Source organism: Spea bombifrons, chromosome 3, assembly GCF_027358695.1.
Source record: "Spea bombifrons isolate aSpeBom1 chromosome 3, aSpeBom1.2.pri, whole genome shotgun sequence".
In the NCBI taxonomy this organism is placed as follows: Eukaryota; Metazoa; Chordata; class Amphibia; order Anura; family Pelobatidae; genus Spea; species Spea bombifrons.
Genome location: NC_071089.1, coordinates 105,524,183 through 105,544,225, shown reverse-complemented (window position 1 = coordinate 105,544,225; position 20,043 = coordinate 105,524,183). Strand labels below are relative to the sequence as shown.

Genomic DNA, 20,043 nt, shown 5'->3' with positions numbered 1-20,043 from the left:
GTACACCGTGATCAACCCGCACAGAGGTGAAACGCATTGCGAATCGAGGATGGGACTGAACTTTTACGTTTTAACCAGAATTTATACAGGACGCCGCCAACTAAGAAAAATTAGATGGAACATTGCTCCCAATACTCATATATGATCAACATTCCGTGATTTATAGGTATCCATCCCTTGAGAAAGGTAGCAGGGGCTACCGAAACATTGGGGGTCTCATACATGTTCTGCCTTGTTTTACTTTTTGCATTGCTCATTGTTATGTGTACTATGAATTATATTGTTTTATAACATCATGCTGATGGAATGAATTGTAAAGTAAATAGTGCGCCTTTCATATTATATATTGGTTTGATTTTTATTGTCTGCAGCTTGAAAATCTTGAAATAGTTATTGTATATTACAAGATTACAATTTAGTAACATAATATTATATATATTATTGTATATTTTATGTATGTGTATGGATATATTTTGTTATATAATGTTATATAATGTTTTATATATTATTGTATATTTTATGTATATATATATATATATATATATATATATATATACATACATATATATATATTTCAGCTATTATAATAATGCAGTCCATCTCATTAACAGTAAGCTTCCAATAACTGGAACCCCCCATTACCATTGTCCTTTATAAGATGCAGTGATGTATTGTGGGGCTGCTTGGCCCAGGAGAGGTTTAATCTGACCCTGTCTGATCGATTCTCAACCTGGGAAGGACAGTTCAGCTAATTACAGCCTTTGTCATCGTCATCAAAGAGGAAATCAGTTGATTACTCTCAAACAAGTCAGCATCTTGTTATTTGTTGTGGAGCTCGGCTCACAAATATGAACCTATAAGTCTTGGTTTGGAATAGAGAGACTTTAATGATATCTTGAACATCCTTTGATAATATATTAAAGAAGCGGGGTCTCCTTTGTTGCCCTTTTCAGAGTAGAGACGTTGCACTCAGCAGGATAAGAGGCTTTGTGCTGCGTTTACGCAGAAGATGCCCAAGCCCGTGGCTATAAATTATTTTCTGTGGCTTGTGTATGAGGTGAGGACATTGCAAAAATATCTTTTTCTCTCTTAATTCTCATGTGCCTTTCAAGTCATCTGAGATATAAAAATATGGCTCAGGTATTTCATTATTTTAGTTTTTTCCTCTATATATTCAAAGTATCAGGTTACATGCTCAGAGGAAGGCTGGCAAGGGGACAATTGCAAACCCAAGCTGTTTGATTTGAAGGCCTTGGGCCGCTACCTAAAACTTTTTCTTGAGTTTTACTCGCAGTTCCGCATAAAGAAACAGGGTGTCCAGAACAACCTGAGGCAGTGTTAATGTATCTTTTCTGAAATCCGTTTATGCAGTCCATTTTTTAGATATAATTTGGACAGTGCCGCAATGTGCACATTGTAGCCCCTGCAGTCCTCATCCAAGTTATTTTGGAGACATTATATTTTTGGGCCGTTACTTTGGGTTTGGGATAGCACCAGCCATCCTTTTTAATCCTAAGAGATTTTAAGAAAATATTGCTCCATTGTTAACACTTGTCCATTATATGTATTTGACACAAATATAACACAATTTGTGGTGTCCACCACACTGCTGGTGCCCTCTAGAGGCATACTGAACTCTCATTGATCGCATTCTAACTGGCCCAAGATGAAGGAAACTCAATTTCTGCATATGAGAGAGAGAAAAGACAAGAAGAAAGTGTATATATATATCTTTTCTTATATATATATATATAAAGTCATGTGAAAAATAAGTACACGCTCTTTGAATTCTCTTGTTTTTTTATATCTGGGCATAATAACAATCATCTGTTCTATGGCAGGTCTACAAGTTAAGTAAATACAATCTCAGATGAACAACAACACATGACATATTACACTGTGCTATGATTTATTCAACAAAAATAAAGCCAAAATGGAGAAGCCATGTGTGAAAAACTAAGTACACCCTTACTGCTTCCATAAGGAGTAAGATGCTAAGTAGCAGATAGGTGCTGCTAACCAAATGCCCTTAAATAATTGATCATCAGCACGCGGCCATCTCTTTAAAAGCTAAAGTTTTAGTAGTTTGCTAGTCTGGAACATTCAGATGTGTGTTAACACAATACCAAGGAGGAAATACATCAGCAATGATCTTATAGAAGCAATTGTTGCTGACTATCAATTTGAGACGGGTCATTTCCAAACAATTTAAAGTCAATCATTCTACAGTGAGAAAGATTATTTAAAAGTGGAAAACATTCAAGACAGTTGCCAATCTTCCCAGGAGTAGACATCTCAACAAATTCACCTCAAGGTCAGACCATACAGTGCTCAGAGAAATTGTAAAAACCCTCTGCAGGCCTCAGTTAGCATGTAAAATGTTAAAGTTCATGATAGTACAATTAGAAAAGAACTGAACAAGTGTGGTTGTTTGGAAGGATTGGCAGGAGAAAGCCTCTTCTCGCTAAAAAGAACTTGGCAGCACGGCTTAGATTTGCAAAGTTGCATTTGAACAAACTACAAGACTTCTGGAGATGTCTGGCCATAATGTACAGCTCCACGTTTGGCAAAAACCAAACACAGCATATCAGCACAAATACCTCATACAAACTCTCAAGCATGGTGGTGGAAGGGTCATAATTTGGGCTTGTTTTGGAGCCATAGGACCTAGGAACCTTGCAGTCGACCATGAATTCCTTGGCTGAAATTGGGTCATGCAACAGGACAATGATCCCAAGCACACCAGCAAATCTACAACAGAACAGCTGAAAAACAAAAAGAATCAAGGTGTTTCAATGGCCAAGTCAAAGTCCAGACGTCAATCCGATTGAAATGCTGTGGTGGGACCTTAACCGTTAAATGACCAATGACGTGCAGGTCACGGAAAAACAGTCAGTTAACGATGACATGCCAGGCACTTCATGGCATTATATAAGCTTAGAAAGTGATCTAATAAGCTTAGGAGGCAATTAACAAATCATTCAGCAAGACCAAAAACACACCTAGGGTGCACTGTGACCTCTCAGGTGAGCAGTCACAAGAGACAATGCAGATTTTGCCTCTCGCAAGATGGCAGCACCGATTAAAAAATAAACAAATTCCCAAGAGGGTCTCTCCAGAGTCTCTTCAAGCACTGCATTCAACCATGTAAGTCAATGAAACCAAACCTTCTAATCACAATGTGATTAGTAAAAAATAAATAATGGGGGGGGGGATAGTTATAAAAATGAATAAAAATTTGGTAACATTTAAGCATAATTATGTAGTGATGTCACCATCGGGGAAACCATCCAGTTCTAACAAAATGAAAAAAAAATCAAACAACACAAAAACATATAAAAATAAATAAAAAGTTTATTTTTATGAGCAAGTGCTAAAATTAGCACTGTATCTTCCTAAAAATCCTGGCATAGAAAGAGTTAAAATACTAGCATTTCAAATACCCTTGGGGTGCCTAGTGCCAATGCATGGGTGGTATCACCGTACTCAGGAGATGTTGCTGAACATACACCAAGGACTGCAAATTCATACCTGAAGTACAATGTGTGTTTGACACACAAAAAATTAATAAAACAAACTTTGACAAAGGCTAGTGGTCCTTGGGACATCTTTGAAACCAGCTAATTCAATTTACCCCATTAAACCATATAACTAGACACCCCAGGGTATTGAATTTGAAATACTGTATGGTGTCTAGTTTTAGAAAATATATGGTTTGATGGGGTAAATTGAATTATCTATTTTCAAAGATGTCCCAAATAGAACATGGGACGGAAGGACCAGATAAAGTTCCAAGATGAAAAATGGGCATTTTAACTCCCAACCAACCCAACAAACCCATGCATGGGTGGTACTACACAGGAGATGTTGCTGAACACGTATTGGAGTGTTGTATGATGTATACCAGGAGCTCCAAATTTATTCCTGAAGTACAATTTGTGTGTAAAACAAAACAAAAAAGAAAGTACTACCACAAAGTGGAAAGTGTACTCTTTGCCCTATAACTTGCCAAAAAAGCCAAAAAAACTTTAGATATTTCTAAATGCAGGATAAATAGTAGAATCTGTTTAGTGGGTGTTTTTCATTAGTTTTTTGTAGATAAGTAAAAAAAATCTTCAAACAAAAGTAAAACCATATTTTATTATTTATTTCCTATAGTAAATTAGATGCTATGATCAAAAATGGCATCTGTAGGAAGTCCTTCTTTTGTGGGTACACTAAACGAGAGAGAAGCAAATTACAGCTAAACACGAGTACCACAAAAATGTTAAAATAGCCACAAAGGATACAAAAATAAAAAAAAACAGTCTGGTTCTTAAGGGGTTAAGAGAGTTGTGCATAAACAAATGTCCACAAACCAAATGAACAGAAGCAACACTGCATAGAAGAATGGACCAAAATTCATCCACAATGATGTGAGAGACTGATAAAATCATACAGAAAACTAAAGTTATTGCTGCTAAAGGTGGTTCTGCAAGCTATTGAATCATAAGGGGTACTTAGTTTGTCACACACAGCTTCTCCATTTTGGCTTTTTTCCCGTTGAATAAATTATGACACGGTGAAATATGTCATGTGTTGTTGTTCATCTGAGGTTGTATTTACCTAATTTTTCTGTAATGGCTCTATGGAGGTATTGGCCAGGGGGTACAGTGGAGTTTTTTTTTGTTTGTTTTTAAAAAAAGCAATTCCCCTCCCCCCCAGGTGGTGGGCAAAATTGCCATATTTCAAAAATAAGTTTTTGCTTGTCTTTAATGCAATTAGCCATATCTTGGAAAGATTGAGCTTGATTGAGTTTTTCAAACCTATTTAATGATGAAAATAATGTTTCCTTTCTTCCAGAATAGTCATTTAGAGAACACTTGAGTAATTTATATTCAATTATTTTTATGCATATACTGTTGTTTAATGCATATCCCCTATTGTGTAATGTGTTTAATGTTGCAACAAAGTTATTAAATTTGAGTGCAGCCACATGGGAAGCTTAACATTAATTAGCTTTTTTCAGTACTCAGCATGCACGACAATAACAATCTGCCTTAATGTGTTGCTATCATGAAAGGTGAATACAGTCAACAAGTTTCTTTTGCGAGTTGAAAAGTCTGAAAAAATGAATGCACAACTATATCATAATAGGCCGAAACATAAAGAACAGTCCAATCTGTCACAATGTTACTGTACAAGCGTACGATGCACAATGCAGAGTAGGACCCACAACACAGCTGGGTGTTCACCCGCATCAACTGTGATTTCCCAGAGGTAGCGTCAGGGTCTAGCACAGGCGCGTCCAACCTGCGGCCCTCCAGCTGCTGCAGGACTACATCTCCCTTCCTCCTCAGCCAGTCCCTTAGCTGAAAGAGCATTATGGGAGATGTAGTCCTGCAGAAGCTGGAGGGCCGCAGGTTGGACGCCTCTGGTCTAGCAGCTGCCAGGACTTACAGGAAGCAGGGCAGAATTCAGGCAAGAGCCAGAGACCAGAATCAGATGCCTTGTTCTAAGACCGGCCCTGGTTCTCTCCTTTTCTCCTCACGTTACCCTTACAAAGGCTGCTTGAGCCAATTATCAAAAATCATAAGATTAACTATAGGGGAGAGATAAGTTAAGGAGCAGGGGATACTTTGCTCAGGAGAATATTAACTCATCCAGCTCCAGAAGGGAAATGGGCTCCTCTAAGAGCAACAGTGCTCAACCTGGATAACCAGTGACCAAGGCCAGTAAACAGACGGCCCCCAAAAGGGTCTGATACAAGCTCCTCGGTACCGTTACATATTTGCTAAATGATAAAGTGCAATGCATGTAAATTACGTATATGCATTATGTACATTAGCTCTAACATGTGCTTTATAGAGGCAGTCCTTCATTGGCACCCACGTTTATCTGTTATTCTTCCCACCCATGATGTCCCTCTTCTTTTTTGGAGCTCAGGCAAGTTGGAGGGAAGGAGTGCACATCTACTATAAAAGTCACAATAATGTGGATATTGCATGTTTTTTCTCACATTTAGCCATATATCCAAATAAACAGTGGAACTTTCATGACAATCGCCAATGACAATCGCCTCAAATCATATTTTCCAATCCATTGATAGTGAGAAGACCCTGTGTATTATTTGAATTATTATTTAATGACTTATCTATCACCATTTTATTCCGCAGCGCTGTAAAGAGGTAAACATGGCATAGCAAGTAGCGTTTCACATAAAATGTGGATGTACAGAAACAGAGAGTAAAGAAGGCGCTGCTCAAATGAGGTAAAACATTAATACAAAAACTAAAATGAATAAAAAAAATACAAATGGGACAGCAAGAGACAACTTTGTATCTATATTATGTTAGTCCTTTAGCTCTAAAGGGGCTTTTACGTGTAAATACCTGCAACATTGTACAAAAAAATATGTTGAGCAACTCTGTACTGTCAAGATTACTTTACTATTCCACGGATAGGTGTTTGCAGTGCACAAAGGTTAGAGATGGGATGCCAGCGGCGTAACTTCAGGTCCCAGGTGACCCCTCGTTCTTGTCTCCTCGTACCGGTTCGAAATTGTTTAAAAAAGGGCCCTTCCGACCTGGCTCCCCCCCCCTGATCAGCAGGCAGAGAGATGAGAGTGACAAGGGGGCAACATGTTCATGCTCTCCTCGCAAATCCTTGGACCTGCCTTGAATGATTGTAAATTACCTTTTCAAAGATTACACCAGAATTACTTTTTATATGTAATCTGCATATTATATGTCTTTTCTGAAAGCCGCTCTGTATTATAAATGTGTTTTATTTGATTATTTAAACCCCTAACAACTGTTTTATCATTGTTTGGAAAGCACTTTATCGTAGTGAGAGCTACAACTAATGTAGATGACACTAACGCTATTTATTTATATTAAAAACCTAGATATTCAGCACTGCATGTAAATAAAGGCAGGTCACATCTCTCTACCATTAGATTTCCTTGCGAAGAACGGTTGTTTGTTAGCTCCCTGCTACCATCTTCTGGACTATTATAGGCGCATGTTGTCTCTGTATCAAGTAATGTAAGATTAAGACACACTCCATGACCAAGTACCGAAAGACTGTAGCAAAAGCATGGGATATCCAATGGCCTGTCTCTTGGGACATGCTGAATTGCTAAAAGGGGCATATGGGTCATTGTTCTGTAGCAGGCTTACTTTTCTGAAATAAAAGATTCCAGATCACTACATTTTAGGCATTAGTCAGCAATGCCTACACATTGGTCTGAAGGATGCTGAAGGCTATACAGGTCCAGGTTCAGTAGTAGGACATGTTGTGCATCAAAGGAACCCGACTGTCAAGCGTGAGCGGCCCCACTACAAATTGGAAGCCATACTCGACGGTTGGTTAAAATGTATCTTTATGAACGTATCGCTAGCCCTAAGAACTAAGGTTCTAGGTTTTTGCAGCAGAAAAAAATAGGTAGATTGGGCAAATGGTTTTAATCTGTCAAATTTGATGCTTCTACGAAGACTTCTGTACTTCCAAATTATTTTCTCTCATTTGGACCAAAGGCTGGTTTTTAGTTTTTAGTGCTTTGGAAAGTAGGAATCGGCGTCTCCTCTTCCTTTAAGCAGCCTAGAAGAACTGAAATAAAATGTCTCAAACTGGTGCATCTCACAGAGAAAAAAGCTCAGGGGTTGTAAGGTGAGTATGCGTATGTGTTTTTAGCCCGAGAACCTACTTTTTCTAGTGGTGCCCCTGAGAGACTTTATTGTTAAGTATAAAATTAAGCTGATAAGAAGTGTTCTGTGGATATAGGCTGTCCACTTTTTCCTTCTGTAGAGACTCCGACCTTAATCAATCCTTGGTCTTGTCATAGTTTCAGGTTTGCTTTACATACATTACATTGCATCCCATGTTCAAATTCCCTCATTGTAATAGCCTCGGCTACTTCTGATGAGAGGGTGTTCCATTTATCTACCACAATCTCATTAAAGTAACAATTCCTTGCATGACATCAAAACCTCTGACCCTCCTTTCACACGTCGCTACCTTTACTGGTATATGGTGGTCATACGGCTCAGCAGCTGGAGGACTGTCCACATTATTCAGAAATAATAATAGTCCGTATTATTATATAAGAACCACTGCAGTCTGTTGTGTTCATCAGTCAAGATCATTTCCCCTTCACTAGTCCCATGGTCTGCATTATTTCATAGCTAGAATAGAAAACAAAATTATTGGCAGAATTTTGATCATGGCGTCTGTTTTATGTGTCTCTGCTTCTCATCTACATTAACGCATCGGTGCTACCAGGCAGGGCAATGTAATACTGAGCTATTTCATTTCTTTGCTAAAGGGGATGGTAAAGGGTTAAACAGTTTGACACAGTAATACGCTTAAGAAGAAACATGGCTTTAATCATTACAATGTGGAAAACCAAAAGGATTTTTCTTTAAAACCAGAAGATTTACAATATATCAATATAATTTATATTCTTTGAATTTTGCTTAAAAAAAGGTCTTTACTAGAAGTTGATAACCTTTATTGTGCCAGTGTAGAAAATAAAAATAAGTCCCCAGAATCAGAATTAAATATACCTTTGGCATTCATCAACCTAATTTGGCCACCAGTTGTGGTAAATCATAAGCCTTTTACTATCCCATAAAAAGCGGCTAGGGAAACTGAAAACATTTGAAAGCCTTCTACAGTCATTTTGAAAAAGTAAATCAAGTCTTATTAAAATCTATTTGAACAGGTCAGTCAATTCTTAAAATCATTGGATCTATCTTTTCCGCCCCAAAAAAATCAAAAATCAAATCTTTTGTTTTCAAAAATAGTACGTTTTATTCAGGATGAGACATCAGAAAATAGTTAAAATCTGACATGTCATTTATGTAATTTTATATAAATATTGTGCTTACTCTTGAATATAATGATATATAATTGGTAAACATTATGTACTGTTGCGAAATCTCTTTTCTACATATTAGCACTGAAAGTCCGTGGAGGAAAGGGTTTCTTTGTACATAGCATTGCTATAAAGAATCGTCTGGGGTTTGAGCAGGGAGCGTCACCCGAAATATCACATGGCATCCAGGTCTACAGATGAAGGAAGATTATTAGTGCAAAACGGGGAAAAAAATATTCAGTGCTAACCCACATTGCGCAAATTTACTGTGGTAAGTTTGTGTTCCCTGTTGCCTGTAATTCATTTTTGTATATATATACATGTAATAATACATAATAATTAATCAATATTGTGTCCTTATGTAAAATGAAACTAGCTAAAATAAAAGCAGAATAAATATTCCCTAAAACATATATACCTTTATCCAGCTGCTTTACGCCTTACGTACATGACTACCCTCAAAGCGGTGTCATTTGTTCATTGGCAGCCTGCACGAGCACCAGGTGTCTCTGTCTCTGCGGTGTCCCAATACAGATTGGTTTTCTTAGCTCCTCTGTCATATGATTGGTTTCAGTCTAACAAACTCTCACCACACACACCCTCACTCTAAACACCATAAACTAACATATACATACACACACACACACACACATTCTCTTCATCCCCTTCCTCTCCCCCTCTCTCAATCTGTCCTATGTGCCACTAACCCCAGGCATACCTCTGACACTCTAACATCACATGCTGACACATAAATTCACACTAACACCATACAGTAACTCTCACATAAGCTAACTCTCAATGTGTGGAAGTGTGTCCTCTGTGTGATGAGTAATGCTTCACTATCTGAAAGTCTGATGGATGAATCTAGGTTTATGGCGGATGCCAGAAGAACGCTGCCTACAGGAATGCATAGTGCCTACCGAAAGGTTTGGTGGAGGAGGGATAATGGTCTGGGGCAATTAAACAACTGAATGCTTACAATTTACAGTTTAGGGGAAGGCCCTTTCTTGTTACAACATGACTGTACCCCAGTGCACAAAACAAGGTCCAAAAAAGACATGGTTTCATGAGTTTGGTGTGGAGGAGCCTTTGGAGTGAACTGGAATACCAATAGTGAGCCAGGCCTTCTTGTTCAACATCAGTGTCTGAGCCATGTAGATAAGTCTAGCATGTCCCCAGATATTACAAGCATGTCCAAGGCCATTTGAGAAAAATAGTTAAATCAGAGCAGCCTCCCTGCTAATGATGTGTCTTTGGAGCCTTAACCCACCAAAATATTGCAATTTTACAGGTTAAATACATTTTTTTACAATTTAATTGTAATTTTTTTGCTAATGCTTTGACTCATTTTAAGTTCTGATGTCACTTAATGTGATTGTGTGATATTTTTGTTCAAAAAATTAAACGTAATGTTTCTTTAGAAATGAGACTTTATGATTTGTTATATATGCCCTTGAAAAATATGCACATAGTGTAAGGAAGGATATTATGTTTCTCCTTTTTGTCAATATGTGGAGTGGAGTCAGCATTAGATGCTTTAGTGGTAAATATTGATGCGCAATTAGATGATTTCTTCTGTTATTCAGGATGTGCTGTCATCTGTTCTGCATTTTTCTTATCTGTATCATTAGTTGTCACTGTTATTGGGCACAGATGGATTACATTTAGATTATGATAGTATTTTTGGTTTATGAGACCTGTCCATTCTAGTTGCTGGTGAGGAGACACTATCTGTTTCACTTCAAGTTCATTTGTTTTCTGTTTTAGCTTTTGAATGTTTGACGCACCAGTAAGTGTTCTACTCTCTGTATCTACACTTGTTTCCAAAGACTGCCCTTGAGCTGGTTTTCCATCAGAATTTGCCCCAGTCATGTGTTCTGGCCAAAGGCAGCAGTATCCAACTCCTCAATCGGTCAGTAACAAAGGATTTCTCGGAGCTCCCGCACCAGCCATTTATACTTTGGAGGACTGTGCCTATTACATTACATTACATTTATTTATAAAGTGCCTATCCAGCACCGCTTCCAAAAGATCCTGGCGCTTAGCAGTTTGGATGAGGCTGCAGAGATAGGTTAAATGTTTAGTGTTGTGTTTATAGTAATAGGAAGATATTATTACATCATATGGTGTTTATTATGGTGAGTAGATAAAGGGTTTTATTTTTCAGTGGAACTGGAAGTGTTAATAAACTGTATGGTCTCTATTAGAGTGGACTGGATCAAGTGCAAGTGTAGTCTTTAGGCACGATTGTAAAAATAAACTATTTTTGGAGTGGGGGGATTATTGCTGGGAAGCATGCTTTAGTCTGTACTACAATCTTGGTAACGCCTGTCTGGTCTTAACACATCAATATTGCTTACCATGGAGATTCAAAGACTTTAATGTAGAGGCAGACTAAGTGAGTTCAGGCAATACAGCTATACACACATACTGAAACATACGCATACATCCATACTCACATTTACTTTTACATACACATTCATGCTTACACACAAACACTCGGACCAGCCCTTAGTGAAGATCTCCTGGTGCATTGGCAAAAAATGGCAACCAAAATGAAAGTTTTTTAAAAAGAAACATGCAGAACAAATAATGGGTAACTTTGGCAAAGATTGGTGTCCAAATAGTTGTAAATCAAGAGCCCTTTTTTTGCCCTATAATTGCCACAATATTTGCCCTATAATTGCCTCAAAGATGTGGTAATTATTATGTATAAAGGTATTTACAAACTCAAGAGATTTAAATTAATGTATTTTGGTCAACTCATTTCATTATTTTTATGACCTAATTTTTTTTATTTACTATTCAAAGCACAATGAAACATACTGAAATTTTCCGTAATCTATCAGAGATATAACAATTGGCACATTTTAGTATCGAGCAGAGCATCACATTTACAAAACACAAGAAGATTTTGTTAATACGTCATGGATGTTCCATTTTCATTCCATTTTGTAATGAACTTACAGACTAATGGCATCCATCTAAATGACATTTATTCTATAATAGCGTATGTAATGTCTCGCAAAATACGGTGTATCATTTTAACAGGGAAAGTGCACTTCACATTTTGGACAAGAGATGTCAGGCCGGTTAAATTCAAGACACTGAAGTGTTTTCATATGTATTAGGGAAGAGCATTTACTAGAGATTAAGCACTGCTTCTGGTGTAGTTATATTCCAAGAATTATTCCAAAAAATGCTACAAAAATGGGGATTTGACCTAAGGAACTATATATGCTCTGACAGTGAGTGCCATACTATCCTCTTTAAAATACATCAGTCACATGTATATCTGAGATCATCTTAATTATCATTATAAGACTAAATCCCACAGCATAGAGGCCAGACTGCAGTTTGAATGTTTTTTTCTTTGCAAGGCCTCTGCTATATTGTAGTAAATCTGTCCGTCATGACAGGGAACCTGACAGTTAAGACATAAAACATCTTTATTAGACTTGGGCACCAGGGAGGTCTTCGTGCTCGTCTTCAGCAAAAAAAAAAAATCTTCATATTCCGCGAATATTCGCCCGTTCCTGTCTTTTCTTCGGGCGAATATTCATGGACATTCATCGTGTTCGTTTTTTTCGGTTTTGTATAAGGGGTTAATACAGGGTTAACGCGGTACGAACTACGCAGCCGCTCTGGCAACAGGAGTTTAAATGTCCGTATGAGCAACTCTATTGGTCGCAAGCAGGGTTGATGGCAGATGAGCCCCCTGCTGGCAACCAATAGAGTCGCTCATACAGACTTTTAAAATCCTGGTGCCGCTCTCTTCTCTTCTTCATGTCTTCGGAACCAACATGAAAACGAAATGTGTGTCTGAGTGTATGTTAGGGGCGCAAGGGGCAATTACAAGCTGTTTGGGGGCAATGATAGCACAGATACACTGACAAGCTGGGGCAAAAATTGCACAGGCAGGTTGTTTGGGGGTAAGGATGATAGTGATAAGCTATTTAGGGGAAAAGGTGGCACTCACAAGCTGCTTAATGGCAAAGGAGGCACTGTGGGACATGTTGCTTAGTGAAGTTATAACGTATTAACCATGTTTTTCATTGTAAACATTATGTCATTCATGTCACCTAATTTCCATTCCAAGCTACACATAAAACAACTTCCAATATGCCCCATCCCCCATTGTTTTTGTGTCGATATTCTCCTTATGTACAAACAATGCCATAGCAATATTAATCACCATCCATGGTAGCTCCTATCAAAGACTTTGAGTAAGATACAGTAATTTATAAGCTGAAATAAACTGATTTCATATTATTTATATATTTTCTCTAATATACTCAGAAGATATCAATTTGGTATTAGAAGAAAATGTGTTATTTTATTATTTTTATTTTTATAGTAACAGAAATTGTTACAATATATTTATAATAAAGTGTTTACCAGAGGATATGACATCATACTTTATTACAAATGGCACTGTGTACAAGACTTATAAACTTGATAAACAACATTAAGCGTAATTATATTGTGATTTGGTTAACTGTGCTTAAGGTAACATTTGCAAAGCAGCACAATAAACATATGTGTGGTACGTGTCTGAGTCTAGTAATCAGTCATTCAGAGGTGAAAATGTATTTCATCTGCTTCAGCTATGAATTTCAAAAGACCAATCAAGGCAAACTTAGGCTAAAAAAGTTTTTCGTCTCACCAGAACTCACCGACAACCTTCAGCCTCTGGTGTGGCTATTGGGATCACAGCTATTTTAAGCATCAAGCGTTGTCTTTATAGTGTCATTTACATCTGACTACTCCTGACTCTGCAGAGTTTCTGTCTTCACCCCTCACATTCACAGAGAACTGCCCCCCTGGTGTTATTAGCCCCCTTCTCCTTTGGCCCTTCTGTTCCCTCCTACATGGAGAGGAAGGAGAAGACCACTGAGCTAGCCACTGAGATCAAAACGTAGTAAGGGTAACAATATTCCTATGCAATGAGTTACTTGTACTAAGTTGGGCCATTAACTAAGACATATTTGATTTACAGTGCAGGTGTTGGGTAAGAGGAACATCTGGTAGAACTGCGAGAGGTCAACATGTTGGAGGAACTGAAGCGTGCATGGGAAAAGAATAAACATACCTTCAATATAAGACAAGCTGAAAGGGCTTTATATTCTGTTGTCACTTTATATGTTTGTTTGGTAGAGTCTGACAATATTTCTCCTACTATAACTTCTAGTTCATTTTTGTGTTTCGTGTGTGTGATTTCTATGTAGGACAGGAGCATACCGTTATTTAATGTGAAACCCGTCGGTAGAGTAGTAGTTTTGAATATATCATCTGGTTGTTGTGGCAATAAAAATGAAATTGGCATGGGGATTTATTGGCTCAGTGATATTTACATGGCAGTAAACACATATAATATAGTATGGTAGTACTATGACGAGTAAGGTCTCTCCAGTGGTACAAAGGTACATTCCACAGTCAACCCTAGGGTGCCACAAAATGTTATATTTTCCATTTTCAGTAGCCATCATCAATAGAAAACAATCTTAGAACATTATAGAACAGAATAAATACGTAACCCATTTTTAATAATTCCAGAGTATGATTATAAATCCAAACAGTATAGTGAAACTACCGGTAATTTAAACAGCGATAGTGGCTCTGTGTTATTATTGAGAACGATATTCATATGGTGCTCTAAGGATGAGTTGGGTTGGGCATAAAATGCTTTAAATGGCCTTCTGGTTTCTCCTTTTCCTTTTGGGTGTTCTGGCAGGTGTCTTTTTTTGATTTGATGGTGTTCTTGTTCTCCTGTCTAATGATTCGACAGCCTTTTTTACCCACTCCTGTTTGGGATCTGCACAGATAAGTCTGTTTCTCACTGTGGTGAACCTGTTTAGAAGAAAAATAAAGTTAAAAGGCAGCCTTTTATAAAATAACAAAAGATAAATGGAAATATGCCGCTAATTTGCATTGTGTAAGACGCTGAGATGTCTATAATGTCCCTTCTATCCCATGCATGCTGAAGTTTGGCAGAGTGCTCGTGAGAACATTATGCTTTCTTTGACTTAGTACTATGGAGAGCTTGTTAGAAGGCTGGGTGACTTGTCTGAACATTGGAAAATGGTTTAGCCATTCAATATTATCTCCAATATGTACAGCTAAGCCTCACTTTAAAATGGGTTATTGTAGTAAATATCTCCAGGGGAGGGCTGGCAAGGGGTAGGGGGTCAACTGCCCTCTGGTCAGATTTAACCATTTGGGGTAATAGATTCAAAGCAATTCAACGCCAATGTAACCGCCACAATGTCTAGAGTATGGAAGTTAGGTGGCATTTCCACAATGACTATATCAATTTTCTACATGTTTTATTGATTTTCTATATAGTATCTTTCTGTAAATGTGTTTTGGGCAGGAATTTAAGTGCACATTGAGCATATTGGCTCCCACATGTCTTTATTACTGGGTCATTTAACTAGATTTGTCCCCTTACATGCATGTAGCCGACTCTTCGGTGAATGTGCCTCTACAAAATACTTGAATGCCACTAGATGTCAGAAGTTTTCCATATATCAGTGGTACATTTATTCACAGACGTTCTCAGCATATATAGTACATACTCTGTAAATTTTAAGGATTCCATCCTCTGTACCCAATATGAGAATAAGACGCTCTTTTAGTTTTCTCTAACTGATCGAGGGACTAATTAGACACCACCTGAATTCCCACAGGGGAACCTACAGTACATCAGTCATCTCAATAACTTTTTTGTAATCCCATACTTACAGCACTGCTTCAATAGGCTTAGTTTGCATGGTATATCCCTTAATTATCTGCACCGGGAGCTCCTTTGTTGATTTCACATCCAAACAGGTATTTATTGAAACCGTTTCGCCACCAAAAATTGCTAATAAGACAAAAAGTATAACAATGAGGACAATAGTTATGCTTATATGCTAATAATGTGATAGTATCTTCAATATAATCATGGCTTACTCACTTACAAAAAGCAAACATTATAATGTATTCATAGTTGACATAATGGCTATAAAACAGATTCATTCAGTTAAATGTTAATTACATTTAATTCCTTACTTTGTGGGTTCAAAGGGACCATAAGCCAATTTTAAACAGCCTGCTAATGAAATATCACCTTGATGCCCACCATAGTCCTCACTCAAGCACATGTGTTTTCTTTGATCCATACAATTTGATCTGTTATAAAATGCACAACACTAATTTATCTACCTGTTCTTATAACCAAGCGAGACAGAAAAAAGACTCAGGTGGAAGTATCTAAAATAAAGTATCTAAATATTAAGTTAAGCACTGTATTCTAATAGTGATTAAAAACAGGCGCTTCTTTTGTTCTTAACACAACATCTCTTACCAGTGCTCATGGTGGTTCTATAGCCTGATAAATGCATGCTGACACATTTACCTGTTTCAAATCAGGATCTATTATTCCTGAGGGTGATTCAATTCATCTTAAATTATAATACCTGGGAAAGTGAGACCTTTACATATAGGCAACGTGTAATTAACAGTTTGTTTCTCTGTATCGTGGGCCTGGAGAACTTTCTCCTACAGGTTTCACACATTTCTGCGAACCTAACTGCAAAGCATACAGAGTACGAAGCTGCAACCAACCACAACAGAGCGAATTTAGTTACTTAAAAGCTACAGTGTGGGCAGACATGAACCTTGAATTAAAGGTTTTTGCCGTTAGGCGGTTACAATAGTATTAATTTCACGATGTCCCCTCCTGTGTTCATGTTTATCATAGAGTAGGCTTTCCATTGTCTTGGTTCAACCGGCACTAACGCAGTCCTGCTTTCTCCAACCCACACACACAAATTAACGAATTGTGGCTTTGTTCAGCAATGCTTTTTTAGTAATACAGGGTTTTACTGCAGGAAAATGACAATAATTTACTATTACCCAATTTAGTGGTAATAGCGGTAAGACAGAGTGGTATAGAGGTTAGCAATGTTCCAAGCGTTGCAACTAGTATCTTTTCAACTTTTATGTGCTTGTATTTAATATTGCTTGACTGTAAGCTTTCACTACCAGGGTTTGTAAATGTGTCACCATTTGAATGTTTGCCATTTGCCATTGCAACTTTCCTCCGTCTTCCTAATCACCGTAGAGTACCATATACAGGATCCCTATAGAGAGGATTCTCAATGAGTCATCCATACATATGACTGCTCAGATCCTCTTTCTCGGAAAAGAACTTTGATTTAGTGAATGGAATTTTAAGACACAGTGAAAGGGGATGGATTTCACAATGTGCAATACTCTATGTCTGCATTTCATCTGACCCAATTTATGTATTATTTATTATTTGATAATCTGACATGGTTCTGGAGGAGCCACTTGGTATTTAAATATGTAGCTGAACCCAAGAATTACTGGTAAAACTACTGGTAAAAATGTAACCACTAACATGATGAGCTATTCAATTCCACTTGCGAAAGCAAAAGGTGAATTTCTACCATATACCTTGCTCTATATTTGTCTTTGGTCTGTTCTCCACCACTCATATATAAACATTTACCAAATCCGGCCACCTTCACCTTCTAAATATCTAAATATCCCTTACATTTGCAACTACTTACTAAGCAGGTATATATATATATATATATATATATATATATATATATATATATATATATATATATGTGTGTGTGTAGCAGTGACAAAGTTTCAAACTATTCAGGAATATTCCTTATTTTATAGGTACCGTTATTTGAAGCTGTGTGGCTTTCTATCACTTTATTTCATTTATTGGAAAGCTGATTCTATTAAATCCATATGATTCTGAAATGCAGCCGAACTCTTACTAATGTAAAACTTCACAATGTATAAATGTTGCAAGAAAAGAAGTCAGAACCCCAATGTCTCCATCCTATCAAAACCACATGAGGATGAGCAGGGTTAAAGAGACCTAGGGTTCACCACTGTGTGATATACTGGTTTCAGTTCATATAAAGACACTTGCTTCTCAACATATATACTATGCCTGTGCAACACCAGAAAATTCTGAAAACAGATTCCATATATATATATATATATATATATTTATATATATATATATAGTGTATAATGATGATAACACCAGATAGATCAATAGATCATAAAAGTCCACTAAAGACTAAACTCTGATTAAAATAGCAACTTCATTATGGTTGTGACATATCTATATCTCTCTAAAAATATATATATATACACATACACTGTTTATGTATATACCGTATACACACACTAATATTTGTGAGTAGATACAAACGGGTATATATTGTATATATAAGTCCAGGCTTACCTTGACTAGTAGTAGCCAATAACATGGCTCCAAAAATTATAAAAATCACTGTTCGGAAGAACTTCATCCTTGAGCTTGGTTAAGTAGAATAAGAGACGAAGAAGGTATTGTTAGAATATTTTATAGATAGTGGGCTGGGAAGGTAACAATTAAGGTTTCCACTAGGTGGAAAATATGACTTGTAAAGTTTAAAGGGTCCACCTACATCCTAAGCCCCTCATAGTCAAGTGGGAAGTTTTGTTAAGTATTTCTAGCAGTGGACAAGTACAAATAAGGCAACAGAAAGCACAAACCACAGACCGCTAGTGGAAATGTAAAGGTTTCTATGAAGCACTCAATAAAGAAAGTAAAATTACAGTTTCAGAAACATATTTCTACATCATAATATATACAGCACATATCACTCACTCTTACTAACGTTCTCTCACATTCTCACACTCTCGCTCATACTTACTCTCTCACACTCTCACTCACTCTTACTTTCACTCACTCTTACTTATACTAACACCCTCATTCTCTCTCACCATGTTTCCCTAACTTCTTGTTCTTTACCGGGACACTTGGGACCTCGGTGTGCCAGTGTGGCATCCCCTTGATGAGTGGCACATTTTGTTTCATGAAAAAAAGTAAACTAAAAAAAAGAATAACATTATAAAAAAATTATACTGAATGATGGTTTACCTACATTTGTAAGATTTCTAAAAAAACCCAATATTTAATTTGACTGGTTAATATAAGTGTGTGGGGTATGCTTGAAAACAAGATAGCAAAAGTGCTAATAACCCCTTCCTTACCAAAGCTTTTTAAGACAATAAATACCATACATTTTTGTCATAAGCATTATGCATTTCTACCATAAGTGGTTTTAAGATTCAAGATTCCCCTTTTCCATGTTTGATCTACCCACACAAATTATATATCAATTTGCCAATCGCGAAATCAAGCATTCCTTATTTAACGGGGTACCGGCACTTGTGCGGCACACCGTTACACACGATTGGTTAGTAGGAAGCCAGTGATGCTGTCTTCTGCTAACAGAGGGAGCCCAAGCTGTCAATAGATGCCCCTGCTGCTGCGAACACTGCATGACCCCTTAAGGGGTTAAAAGCCCAGAGAGTTCCCAGATATGAGGGAAGAGTCGCAAGTAGAATGATGATACAGATTAAGTAGCGCTAATAAACATGATATGTGGAGGAGCAAAATCAGGTAAGGTGAAATTAGAAACATAGAATTTGACAGCAGATAAGAACCTGTCAGGAACCACAGGGGTTCAAAGCTGCAACCTTGTGGAATCTAGGTGGATCACCTATCCACTACTCCACCATGTGGATCTTGTATCACGGTCTCCTTGTGCCTTTCCTTGGACCATGCTCTTCCCTAATGCTCTTGAATCACCTGCCCCTCATTTGGTCAATATAAACCAGGCATCCCCTAGGCTCTCTTATTCTCATCTGACTAGACCGAAGTTGTCGGGTGGTGTGGGGCTCCCGAACATTGAGCTTTATTGGATGGCCTCCCATCTTCGGCGGCTTGTAGAGTGGTCCATCTTTGCGCCTAAACTCTGGGTTGTTATGGAGCATTCGATCTTTGCCCATCATATCTCAGTTGTCCCTTGGGTTCCTGAGCCGTCTCGCCACCTGCTTATCCCACGTCACCCTACCGTCTCGCCTACCTTGAGGGTTCTTAAGAGAGTCCTATCCAGGGGTCATCTCCTTACTCATCCTGGTCCCCTCACGCCTGTCTCGCATAACCCGGCTTTTGTCCCGGGTCTGTCTCTGGCACGCTTGGGGGCATTGTTGCCTGCCGGGTCGTCTGTACTCCAGCTGCATCATGTCCTCGCGGGTTCCTCTTTGCGCCCGCTCCCTGACCTTTGTAAACTCCGTCCTGTTCCTAAGCACTTTAA

The 20,043-nt window shown here is 37.8% G+C and overlaps 1 protein-coding gene across 1 annotated transcript; it reads right to left on the bottom strand.

Moving 5' to 3' along the window:
* Positions 1-14,174: 14,174 nt before the first annotated feature.
* Positions 14,175-18,235, bottom strand: LOC128484262 (C-C motif chemokine 13-like). Its single transcript, XM_053460593.1, has 3 exons — positions 18,141-18,235; positions 15,602-15,722; positions 14,175-14,707 (listed from the first exon to the last, which is right to left on the bottom strand). The coding sequence occupies exons 1-3, from the start codon at positions 18,205-18,207 to the stop codon at positions 14,545-14,547; spliced, it is 351 nt and encodes a 116-aa protein (XP_053316568.1). The 5' UTR covers positions 18,208-18,235; the 3' UTR covers positions 14,175-14,544.
* Between the last annotated feature and the right edge of the window lie 1,808 nt (positions 18,236-20,043).